This window comes from Tachyglossus aculeatus, chromosome 4, assembly GCF_015852505.1.
Source record: "Tachyglossus aculeatus isolate mTacAcu1 chromosome 4, mTacAcu1.pri, whole genome shotgun sequence".
Lineage (NCBI taxonomy): Eukaryota > Metazoa > Chordata > Mammalia > Monotremata > Tachyglossidae > Tachyglossus > Tachyglossus aculeatus.
The window spans coordinates 112,637,167-112,650,426 of record NC_052069.1 but is presented as its reverse complement, the minus strand read 5'-3'; the positions used below and the strand labels follow the sequence as shown (position 1 = coordinate 112,650,426).

The following is a 13,260-nucleotide window of genomic DNA, read 5'->3' as shown; positions in this document are numbered from 1 at the left end:
TTCCCACCTCAACCCATGTCCTTCCCCTGATTTTCTCATCACTGAAGACAGCACCCCCATCCTTCCTGCCTCACAAGCCCCTAACCTTGGCATTCTCCTCGACTCCTCTCTCTCATTCAACCCATCACTAAATCCTGTCAGTTCCACCTTTAGGACGCTGCTAAAATCTGCTCTTTCCTCTCCATCCAAACTGCTACCACCTTGGTGCAATCGATGATCTTATACCAAATTGATTACTGTATCAGCCTCCCTCCTGACCTCTCTGCCACCTGTCTTTCCCCACTCCAGTCCATTCCTTCACTCTGCTGTGCCCAGATCACTTTTCTACAGAAACGTTCAGGACATGTTTCCCCACCAGCGGTTGCCCGTCCACCTCCACAAACAGAACTTCTCTCCTTTGGCTTTAAAGCACTCAATCACCTTGCCCCTTCCTACCTCACTGCCCTACTACAACCCAGCCCAACCTTCTCACTGTACTTCCATCTCATCCATCTCGCGTCCGACCTCTCACCCATGTCCTGTCTCTGGCCTAGAACGCCCTCCCCCCTCTTATCTGTCAATTACTCTCCCTCCCTTCCAAGCCTTACTGAAGGCAAAACTTCTTCAAGAGACCTTCCCGGACTAATCCCCCTTTCCTTTCCTTCCCCTCCCTTCTGCGTCACCCTGGCTCGCTCCCTTTATTCATTCCCCTGCCCAGCCACACAGCAGTTATGTACAAAGCCTTGTGTGGGCAGGGATTGTCGCTACTGCTGAATTGTACTTTCCAAGCGCTTAGTACGGTGCTCAGCACACCGTAAATGCTCAACACGTTTGAATGAATATCTGTAATTTATTTATTTATATTAACGTCTATCTTCCCCTCTAGGCTGTGAGCTCATTGTGGGAAGGGAATGTGTCTGTTTATTGCTGTATTGGACACTCCCAAGAGCTTAGTGCGCTGCTCTGCACACAGTAAGCACTCAATAAATACGGCTGACTGACTGCTCTGAATGCAGTAATCACTCGATAAATACCACTGATTGATTGATTGGAGAATCGGCAGATGGTGCCGGAAACTGCCTATATGGGGCATCACCTCAAGAACACTTGAGAGCGGCCTCCATCCCTCAGGATTGTGAGCTTAGCCACTCTCTGAATTAGCTAATCGAAGGACTCACACTCCCGGAGGCTCGGACAACCCCCAGAGAAGTGGCGTTCCAACCAGCCCCAGCTCCTCTAATCTCTTGACGCGGGGTTCGGGAGTGTGTGCTTGGGGATTAGGGAAGCAACGTGGCCTCCTGGAAAGAGCACAGGCTTGGGAATCAGAGGACCGGGGCTCTAATCCCGGCTCTGCGGCTGGTCTGCTGTGTGACCTTATCATTATTATTCCCTGCGCCTCGGTCACCTCACTTCTTCCGCATCACCTCGACTCACTCCCTTTGCTCTCCCCCCCAACAACACTTATGTATTTATTCATATATGCATAATTCTATTTATTTATATTGATGCCTGTATACTTGTTTTGGTGGGTACTTATCTATAATTTTATTTATATCGACACCTGTTTACTTGTACTTAGCTGTGTGACTTTGGGCACTGACTCTGTACCTCAGTTACCTAATGTGGAAAATGGGGATGAAGACTGTGAGCCCCACGTGGGCCAATCTGATTACCTTATATCTCCCCCAGCGTTTAGAACAGTGCTTGGCACACAGTAAGCACTTAACAAATACCAAAATTATTATTATTAATGGGGAATCCTATACCTCTTCTCCCTCCTACTTAAACTGTGAGCCTCATCTGGGATACGATTATTGGTATCTACCCCCGGGATTTAGTGCTGCGCTTCATATATAGCAAGCACTTAAATACCACAATTCTTATTACTGTTATGATTAGGCACTCCTTGCTGCAAGCAGGATACACACATACACGCTTTTAGCTATTTTAACTTGGCAGGGCAAGCTACACTGGCCAAGCTTGTGTCACTGAAATGGTTTAGTGGCAAGTGTAGACTTTCTCTTTCCTCCTGTCTTGAAGCAAGGCTAAGACAGGTGCCATCATCATGGCTCTTTGATTGGTCACACGCTACATGACTTTTTTATAGCATTTATTAAGCGCTTACTATGTGCAAAGCACTGTTCTAAGCGCTGGGGAGGTTGCAAGGTGATGAGGTTGTCCCACAGCGGGGGGGGGGTCACAGTCCTAATCCCCATTTTACAGATGAGGGAACTGAGGCCCAGAAGTGAAGTGACTTGCCCAAAGTCACCCAGCTGACAGTTGGTGGAGCCGGGATTTGAACCCATGACCTCTGACTCCAAAGCCCGGGCTCTTTCCACTGAGCCACGCTGACTTCTGCGCTGACCGCACTTGCCGACACGCTGCCTGCACACACTGACGCTAACGGCCCCCTCATTTTCATGACAGCTAAATCTGGGCCCTGGGTTTACTCAAAAAGCCACTTCCTTTCCGCCTCTCACTGCTGTCACAAAAACGCTTAACGAGAAATGTTAATCAATGTTAATTATTTCTGCTCTAAATACCATGAGCCCCATGCGGGGGAGACTGCATCCAACCTGATTCATTCAATCGTATTTCTTGAGCCCTTACTGTGTGCACAGCACTGTACTAAGCGCTTGGAAAGTACAATTCGACAACAGATAGAGACAATCCCTGCCCAACAACAGGCTCACAGTCTAGAAGGGGGAGACAGACAACAAAACAAGTAGACATCGATAGCATCAGGATAGATAAATAGAATTATAGATAAATATCATTAATAAAATAAATAGAATAATAAATATGTCCAAATATACATAAGTGCTCTGGGGCGGGGAGGAGGAGCAGAGGAAAAGAGGGCTCAGTCTGGTTAATTTGTACGTATCCCAGCATTTAGTACTGTGTGTAGCACAGTAAATGGATTAATACCATAATTATTCTTAAAAATACACAGATTCAGGAATATTTCCTCTAACACTAGAAAAGGACAAGGCAACTAGGTACTTCACCTATTAGCAAACAGCACAGAAAGAACGAGGGAGTTATAATAATAATAATGACGGTATTTGTAATTGCTTACTATGTACCAGGCACTGTACTAAGCGCCGGGGTAGATACAAGTAAATCGAGTTGGACACAGTTCCTGCCCCACGTGGTGCTCACAGTCTCAATCCCCATTTTACAGATGAGGTAACTGAGGCCCAGAGAAGTGAAGTGACTTGCCCAAGGTCACACAGCAGTCAAGCGGCAGAGCCGGGATTCGGACCCATGACCTTCTGACTCCCAGGCCTGAGCTCTAACCACTACGCCACACGGCCTGTAGCTCTAGAGTATCAGCTCATCGTGGGAAGGGAATAACTCTGTTACACTGTACTCTCCCAAGCGCTTAGTACAGTGGTCCGCGCACAGTCAGCACTCAAATTCGATCAACTGATATGGAAATGGGGACGGATGAAGTTGGAACTGAAATACTTACTGTTTCGAAGGTGTTCAGCATCATCAGGGGGAAAAAGATATTAAAATAGTCATCGTAGTTTTGGAAGCTGAGGGGAACGGGACTCAAGATGGTCTTGCAGAGGTTTGCCGGGGGGCCCAACTGGCCGATGTCTTTGAACATTTCACACTTCCACTTCAGAATCTCGCTAAGAAATGAGCTGTAGTAACTTTGCTGGGCGGCAAAAGAACTGACTAGCAGATAGGGATTTTTGGGGCCGGGCTGAACTGGAGGGGCTGACCTGCTGAAATAACTAGGCGCCTGCTTGTTGTATGGTTGAAGAACACTGCGGGGATTTTTCTCTTCATCAGGCTTCAACACTGATCCCTGGGCAGTAGCAGGAGTTGGTTTTGTTACTTTTGAGGCCGGTGGCTTCATCACATTTGGTTTAGTTTTCAAGGGTAATGGGAGCTTTGGAGACTTTTCTAAATCTTTGGAAAAGGCGGCGTTCCGGGAAGTACTGCTTGAACTGAAAACTTTAGCAGTGGGAGGTTTAGCTGTTTTAAACAGTGGTGACATTGGCACAGCTGGTTTAGCAAAAAGATGTTCATCTGAGGTTTTGACTACAGAATGCTTGGAACAGCTTTCTCCTAGGTTCACAACTGCCTCTGTACAGTCTTTGTGTTTACACTTTATGCCGTCTGAAGCCCCAGGCTGGGGGTTGTCTTTAACCTCCTTCGGCTCATTTTCGGGGAACGCTTGGAAATCTTCAAAGGTCTCCACCTGTGAGCATAACTCCATATCAACCGTGTCTGTTTGTGTCAAGAATAAATTATCCTCCTCTTTATCGTCATTACATTTGGATTCTGCTTCCCTGGAAGATTTCGTCTCAGGTCCAAAGCTCAGTGGGGCCTGAAGATCAACTTGATCTTCGAGGTCACCGCTGAAACCACAACCTCCGCTTGAAAAGGAGCCCCTTGAATGGTCTTCGGAAGAAGAAACAAGAGCTTCACTTGCTTGAATCAAGCGAACCTTTGAGTCAAGCGAGTCTTGCTTGGTCAGAGGGTTAGTAGTACCATCAACAGTTTCAGAGATACGGCCGGTTTGAACCGCTTCCGTATCTGCATCTTCTCTCTGCCTTCTTCCATCACTGCTTGAGACTAGCTCAACTTTTGACTTGAAACCGTCTCTAGTTCCGGATGATGATTGCCTCCGTGCTCCAGGTGCCAGGACTGGATTTGACAAGGCCCTTGGAAAATTTCTGCTTCGACTGGCCGGAAGCCCTTTCAGATTTTTTTTGGGTTCGGACTTCATTTGCCTGAGAAACTGCAGATCCTGGCACGCCAACAGCTTTTTATTATTTTTGATAACAAGAGCCTGGGGAGAAATTAATTTTGCCTTTTGCTTTTTATGACTACTGACTGCTCCTGCGGTTTGGCCGTAGTTGCGCAGCTTGGCCAGGCTATCTAAAGACCGCTGGGATAATTCAAATGCTTTGCGGGGCCTCTTTTTCAGACCAAGCCTTTCCACCGTTGACGTCGGTTCTGGACAGGGGCGAAACTTCTTGGGTGGAACCACTGCAGGAGTAGACCGGCAAGAAGGAGTCTCTTTAGAAGACGTTTTATTCAAGGTTTTATTTTGCCCTTTGTTTTCTTTGACGCATATTTTCTTGTGGCTTTGAGAAACTGGTTCCTTGCTGGTGAAATAGGGGCTAGACACAGATTTTGAAGGAAACACTGTGCCTGGACTTTCATTTGAAATTTTACTCAAACTGGGCGTCACTGACAGAGTAGACGCGGAAGTGCTGGCCTCCACATCACTGTCGGAACGACCTTTAACAGTAGCGGCAGTAGAACAAGCTTTGGCTTGGCCTATATTTTTGAAGTTAGGCAGAGGTTCTTTGGGGCCTTTAGCCGTGGGGTTTTTAGATCGATGACTTCCAGGCTTCACTTCGATTTTCTCACATTCCTCAAGAGAAAGACTACCAGCGAGCGGCTCCAAATGTTTCTCCATATCCTCTACTACTTTTTCAATTATGTCATCACAGATGTAATCCGTTTCGTAACCCCAGTCGTTTAAGTGTTCCAGTGAGTGTGCGACAGTGGGAATCAATCGAGTTTCTTGTTCGGTTTCTAAATTCTTGTCAGAAGCTTCAGAGTCTTGCCAAAATGAATACACCTGCTCTTGGGTTTCGAACTCAAACATCTGAGAATCGCACTCCTCAGACTCTAAAGGTGATGTCGAGCCCTCTTTTGCCTCTAGTTCATCCTCTACATTAGACACTGAAGGACATCGTTCTGAACTTCCTTTCTTAATGTCTGTTACTGTAGTTTTTATCTCTTCACTAACAGTCAGCGCCCTTTCCTCATCAGAAGAGGAATCTGAAATTATGATGACTTGACTCTTGAGGGTTTCCACACTAGAAACGGAGTCATCACTTTGATTGTTCATGGCCAATTTCACCGCATCTTTCACTTTTCGTTTAATATTCTGCAGCTGAGGCGAATCTTCTGGCGCTGAATCCGAAAGAAGGCTCAAACCCTTGGCATAGGCAATGAGAGTCTCTTTATCATGGTCTTCAGTGGCGTGGGTACTAGAGGGGCTGACAATGACACTTTTAGCAGAGACTTCTCTTATCGTGTTCCATGGAACAGAACAGGCAAACTCATTTGTTTCTTTCCAATTACTTTTTCTTGTAAAAGAAGGTGAAAGACTGTCAGTTCTTGATTCTTGTCTATGTAGATATTTTTCCAGTGTTGCTTGCCCAATTACTTTATGTGAAATTTTATCTTCATCCTTGCTATCACTTTCTTGCAAGCAGTCGTAATTTTTATGATACGCTAAATAGTTTATCTGATCATTTGGTTCTTCTTTAATGACTAAGGTGTCATTTCTGGATCCTGCCCCTTCAGTTTCAGCATCTTCTGGAGTAACACAGTCGTCTAAACTTGATTTCCGAGTGACCGTGTTCTCTCTTCGGCTTTCGGCTTCTTTCTTTGGGCAGCAACTCCCAATGCTTGATGGCCTCTGATTTGCCTCAGCATCTTCAGACTGATTTGCCATTTTGGTTTTTCTGGGACACTGTTTCATTACCTGAAATAGTTTTGCACACAAATCATCCTTCTGGATGTTGGGTTTCAGCTTGGTGTTTTTTCTGTTATCCTCATTCTTTGAACAGGTATTCTCATTTGACCTAAATACATTTTCAGAAGAATTAGACCTTGACTCGATGCCCCACAATCCAGGTACTTTAGTTCTGCCTTCAAATCTAGCTTTTTCTGCCCCTTTTGAGGCAAAGTCTTTAACTATATTTATCCCTTGAGCAATCTTTGGTGCCTCCAATGCCACACCATTTGAAATTCCAGGATCTCGAGATCTTTTGGCCACAGGTTCCTTAAGATGGTCTAAGCAGGATTCAGATGAGAGCCCACCATCTTCCTCTGATGCTCCAAAACCCCTTCCCACTCGATCCTCTTCACAAGCACTGATTCTCCTGGAAGATGGGTTTTCTTGCTTCAGATACGCGCCGGCTTTCCGCCGCCCTTTAGAAAATGTTGGACTTTTGTCCCTTCTCATCCTCTCTCCTGTAATCTCACTTTCTTCTTTTACGGATACCTTAGGCTGAGCTTTACAAACAACATTCTGTTCCAGAGAAGTGACACCCTTTGGCACGCGAACATTTATATTTCTAACAATCTGCTTTAAACACATTTGCAATTCTTGAGTCTCCTGCCTGTTTAACTGCCAACCAAGGGATAAGTTTCCCCGCAGGAGCAAATTGAGTTTGTCCAAGAACTGTTTGCAAATAGTTTGCTGTCCAAGCTGATAACCTTCCCTGAGAATACTACGGATCAGGAGTACACAAGCATGCTGGACGGAGTTAGATGGCTGTGAATTCAAAGACAGTCCTGAAATGGTTGAAGTGACTCTGGGGCAACTCCCAGCACTTTTCTCTGCAAACCTTGCAAAGGCCGTGGCAGGAAGTTTAGCACACTTCACCACAGCCTCCACCCACTGCTGAGAGCTAACCCACAGCAAATGCAAGCACTTTTTATTCCGATGCAGTTCAATCACCGACACCAAGATCAAGAGGAAAAACTCAGTGACTTTGTCACACAGTGCCACTTTCTCATTCAGGACGTCTTTGACTTCTGAGTACAGATGGTGAATGACCTCCACTATGTAAGCCACCCCCAAGTCCTTAAGATCCATGATGGACTGAACGAAAGGGATGAACCACAGAAATGTGCTATTGTGAACACGCATATCCTGACCAATATCAGACTGAAGTAAGTTGGTCAAGGTCTCCATTTCTTCATACATATTTGGACAGTAATCTGGACAGATTGCCGACCTCCATCCTGAGTCCTAAAAGAAAAAAATGTCAATCAGTTCATTATTACTAAGACTGAGCCCCACGGAAGACAAGGACTGTGTCCAACCTGATTAACTTACAACAGCGCTTGACACATATTAAGCATTTAAATACCACAATAATAATGACGATGGTAACAACAACTGCCCAGAACGTAACTGTTCCACTCCATGATTGAATGCTTTCATATACAGGAGAAAATGGAAGCTTTAGGATTTAAAACGGGCAGTACTTTTTTTAAAAAAATATGACATACCTAAAAAGCCAAACTTCTTGTGTATGCACACTATATTTTTGACCAGTATTTTCTCTGGGGTGGTAGAGCATTGCCAATTCACCTGCTCTCCTTACCTCCTAAATTGGGGGTCCCACGTGGGACAGGGACAGAGCCTCCTCTGATTACCCCACGGCTCTTATGCAGTACTTACCATGTGGCAGACATTTAAAATCCATAATTACTTTTAATTCAGAGAATCAAGTCAACGGATTTTGAATAGTCAAATGGGGCATCCCAATTGATTGCAAAAATATTACCCAGAGCTAACTGAAGGGAGGCCTCTTCACAACCAACCAACAATTTGATTTAATCTGACCGTCCAGAATTAAAGCAGAATGACATACTTTTTTGGATTTCCCTGGATTATAATTGTACACAATCTGGCTGCAGGTCACCATGTCTTCCTCAAAATTTGACTCAGGTTCCAATTTTGCCCTTAAACATTAAGAAATGCAATATAGCAAAACAAGAAAGAAAAATATTAGCAAGAAGGAATTGGACTTCCAGCTCCAGCAATTTCTCCTTGCTGGATTTTTTAAAAATCCAGAAGCTAACCGGACTCACCTGTTAGAGCTGGTACGTATATTTTCGATTTCTTTGTTGTAGCTCACATTGTTGATAATGGTCTGGAATGCCTCAATGGGGTCAATAAGTTGACCCCACACTTTTGATCCAAGCCGATCCAGAATCACCATGAAACAGTGTAATGCTGGCCAGAAGGGATTCATACTATCATCTGAAATGGCATACATTTAGTCAGAAACTGCCAAACTGGAAAAATGATTTAGAGCAAACCACGCTACCTGGGATTCCAATACTGTTTCAGTTAAATCTAAAGCTAAAAGAATGGCAAAATTTCAAGTAAAAGCTAATATTTAGGAGAAGCAACTCTAAAATGATTGTCAGGAGAATATCCTTTGTCAAAGAAAACTCCTCGGACTCTGCGCTGTGTTCACGCGAGTTATTTCTACTAGCATTAGTAGAGAGCGGTGATTGGCAGATGGAGTTTCCCCTGCTAGCCAAAACCCAGCTCAACTCCAAGCAATGCAGGGTTTCTTTCTGCATTCGAACCTCCCCACATGATTAAACACCACAATACAGATCTATACTGTAAAACAAGCAGTAGTTCACTTCCATTAGGGGGGCTTGCTCGGCCCTGCCTGCTTCTCCTCATTACAGAGGTCCAGCGGGCACATACCACCGCTAAGCCGGCCAGGAGTCTTGACCTTGCTAAGGGAGGAACAGCCCCATCCTGTCGCGAGACTCTGACATTTCGAGCTTCCCGATAAGGCAGACAACTGGACGGGACAAACACATATGTGATGTGCCTGCTCTGAGTGAACAGCGGCTTGGCCAGACCAAATGGAGTCCAGGCCTAAATGTCCATCGCAATCCACCCCCTTGGTATTCTACCACTCCTAGGGACTCTAATCACCAGAGTTACTCTTGTTCACTTAAAAAAGATGGTTAGGAGGTCGTCAGGCAGGCCTAGAAGCTAAAGAGCTCAGAAGGGATGGTCTGAAGAGAAGGGGCATACGCAAGGCCCTGATCACTGGTGCTTCCGCAACCTTATGCTTTTTTAAATGTACGAAGTAACTTCTTGCCAGTCACCAACTTACTGTTTTCAGTGATCCATTTCTACATTGCTAATGCCATTAAAAGAAATCACAGTTGGACTGGGAAAACCAGCCAATGGGGTTTAGACCTTTAGCAGAAATCTCAATCCAAAGGAATCATATAAACGAGGGTAGGAATACAGAATATATAAAATATATATGCATATTTCAATGTATACAAATGTTGTAAACTAAATCAAAACTGAATAGACTCAATTAATTATAGTATAAAGCCCAAACCACCAGAACTAGTTTTACATAAAATATACTTTCAACACCAAAACAAATTTTCAAATATTTCCCCTAGATTTCTCTCTCTCTCACACACACACACACACACACACATATAAATTTAAAGGATAAAATATTATAAAAGTGAAATGTGAAAAAATATTGAAACACTAGTAAACTACATTATAAGAGTAATAATAATAATAATATTTAAGTGTTTACTATGTACCAGGCACTGTATTAAGCACTGGGATAGATACAGGCAAATTGGGTTGAACATAGTTCCTGCCCCACGTGGGGTACAGTCTCAATCCCCATTTTACAGATGAAGTAACTGAGGCACAGAGAAGTAAAGTGACTTGCCCAAGGTCACACAGGAGACAAGTGGTGGAGCCGGGATAAGAACCTTCTGAATCCCAGGCCCATGCTCTGTTCATTCATTTCACTCAATCATATTTATTGAGCGCTTACTGTGTGCACAGCACTGTACTAAGCACTTGATCTACTAGGCCATGCAGCTTCTCATTTTAATACAACATGTTCATTCATTATAAAATAAAATTCTTCAAGTGAAGTTACATTTTAAAATGACATGAATTACTAATTTTGTGCTTATGCACCTGCCCTATGTAATTCATTACCATTTTCTTGTCTCTCCATGGTATGTAGTATAGACTTCATAAAATCATTTTGCTTGCCTGCACCCAGGAACAGAGAATCCATAGCTTGTTCCTCAAGAATGGTTAGCAGTAAACAGATGCCTGAAATAAAGGAAAATGTAACACAATTAACCCCACAATTATAGTTACGATCACAATTACAAACTCTAGGCCTGCATCTAGGAAAGGGGAGCCTCTAACTCCAACTGAACACCCCCAAAACTTCAAATTTCTCAAAGTTCAGGGTTCCTCTAAATTGAAGTATTCTATGTGGTTATAGAATACCACTTAGAGTGCTTTGCCGACACAAAACAATTTATCTAACTAATGAAAGTTCAGTAGAAGCCAATACAGTGCAATACTGCCACTGTAAGTGGCCAACCATGTCTTAGATCTAAAAGCACCTTACCAGGTGGCAAACTGGAGCTAATCCATTAAAAATAAAAATAAAAAATGATGGCATTCATTAAGCACTTACTATGTGCCAAGTACTGTTCTAAGCGCTGGATTGTAAGTCATTAGAGAATAGGTCTTACTGTACGTTCCCCAACACCATATTCCGCACCTTATAGGCACCCTAAAATATTGATGATTTTGATCAACTGTATCTGAGGGCTTACTGTGTGTGTACGAAACATGATGTATTACATGCACAGTGCTTAGTACAATACAATAGAGTTGGCAGACATATTCCCTTTCCACAACAAGTTTACATTCTAGAGGGAGAGACAGACATTAATATAAATTACAGATGTAATAATAATAATGATGGCATTTATTAAGCGCTTACTATGTGCAAAGCACTGTTCTAAGTGCTGGGGAGGTTACAAGGTTATCAGGTTGTCCCACAGAGGACTCACAGTCTTAATCCCCATTTTACAGATGAGGTAACAGGCACAGAGAAGTTAAGTGACTTGCCCAAAGTCACACAGCTGACAAGTGGCAGAGCCGGGATTTGAACCCATGACCTCTGACTCCAAAGCCCTTGCTCTTTTCACTGAGCCAGGCGAATAAGGGCTGAGGGACTAAGGGCGGGGGGAATAAAGAGAACAAATCCAGGTGCAAATCCAAGTGCAGAGGTGACACGAAAGGGAGTGGGAGAAGAGGAAATGAGGGCTTAGTCCGGGAAGGCCTCTTGGAGGAAGTGTGTTTTTAACCACTTAGGTATCCCACTTTAATTACCGCATCAGCCTCCTTGCCTCTCCCCTCTCCAGTCCAAACTTCGCTCGGCATCCAGGATCACTTTTGGAAAAAGTGTTCACTCCATCTTTTCCCCACTCCTCGAGAACCTCCAGTGGTTGCCCATCACCTCCACATCATCATCAATCGTATCTTTGAGCACTTACTATGTGCAGAGAACTGTACTAAGTGCTTGGGAAGTACAAATTGGCAACATATAGAGACAGTCCCTACCCAACAGTGGGCTCACAGTCCACATCAAACAGAAACACCTTACCACTGGCTTTAAAGCACTCAATCCACTCTTTCCCTCCTACCTTACCTGACAGATCTCCTTCTACAACCCAACCACATATTCTGCTTCCTCTCGTGCCAACCTACTTACTGCACCTCAATACTGTCTAACTCACCGCTGACCTCTTGCCCAAGTCCTCCCTCTGGCCTGGAATTCCTTCCCCCTTCATCATCATCATCTTCAATCGTATTTATTGAGCGCTTACTGTGTGCAGAGCACTGTACTAAGCGCTTGGGAAGTACAAATTGGCAACAGATAGAGACAGTCCCTACCCAACAGTGGGCTCACAGTCCCCCTTCATACCTAACAGCCTACCGCTATGCCCTCCTTCAAAACTCTTGTAAAAATCACAACTCCGTGAAGCCTTCCTGGCTAGATCCTCTCTTCCCCTCTCCGTCGATTATATTCCTGCCAGTGTACCCCTTAAGCACTTTGATAGACAACCCAGCTCCACAGCCCTTATGTAAATATCCGTATACTCTATTCACCCTATTGGTAATTTATTTTAATGTCTGTCTCCTCCTGTAGTCTATAAACTCCTCGTGGGCAAGGATGGTACGGTAGCTCTGTTGTAAGTGCTTAGTACTTTCACCCCTCCCTCAGCCCCACAACACTTATGCACATATCCGTAATTCATTTATATCATCAGTCTCCCCCTCTTTAATTCATTCATATCATCAGTCTCCCCCTCTATACGCTCACTGAGGGCAGGGAATGTTCTACAAACACTGTTCTCTCCCAAGCGCTTAATGCAGTGCTCTGCACCCAGTAAGCAATAGATAAAAGACCATTAGTGGACTGATTGATAAAGGAAGATGGAGAAGATGCCATCAGGGAGTTTAGGGGGACCAGAATGGCCTAGAAACCAAGGTCAGAAGGAGTTTCAAGGAGGAGAAAGTGGCAGTGTCAAAAGCAATAGAGAAGTCATAGGCTCGAACAGGAAAGAGGTCATTGTATTTTTTTTTTTTTGAAGGAGTTCTCTGGAAAGGCTGTGTGGCCTAGTGGAAAACAATCAATCAATCAAGGGTATTTATCGAACACTTTCTGTGTACAGAGCATTGTATTAGGGGCTTGGAAAAAGTACACTGCAGTACAGTTAGTAGACACGATCCCTGCCCACAGTGAGCTTCCAGTCCATTCATTCAACTGTATTTATTGAGCACTTACTGTATGCAGAACACTGTACTAAGCCCTCGGGAGAGTCCAATATCACACA

The 13,260-nt window shown here is 44.2% G+C and overlaps 1 protein-coding gene across 1 annotated transcript in view; it reads right to left on the bottom strand.

Annotated features, from left to right (window-relative positions):
• SETX (senataxin) overlaps window positions 1-13,260 on the bottom strand; it is a 69,310-nt gene that overhangs the window by 37,505 nt on the left and 18,545 nt on the right. The window contains exons 6-9 of the mRNA XM_038746037.1: window positions 10,553-10,672; window positions 8,629-8,800; window positions 8,409-8,499; window positions 3,455-7,780 (exon numbers count right to left, since the gene is read on the bottom strand). Coding sequence (XP_038601965.1) covers window positions 3,455-7,780; window positions 8,409-8,499; window positions 8,629-8,800; window positions 10,553-10,672 — 4,709 coding nt within the window. The remainder of the gene's footprint in view (window positions 1-3,454; window positions 7,781-8,408; window positions 8,500-8,628; window positions 8,801-10,552; window positions 10,673-13,260) is intronic.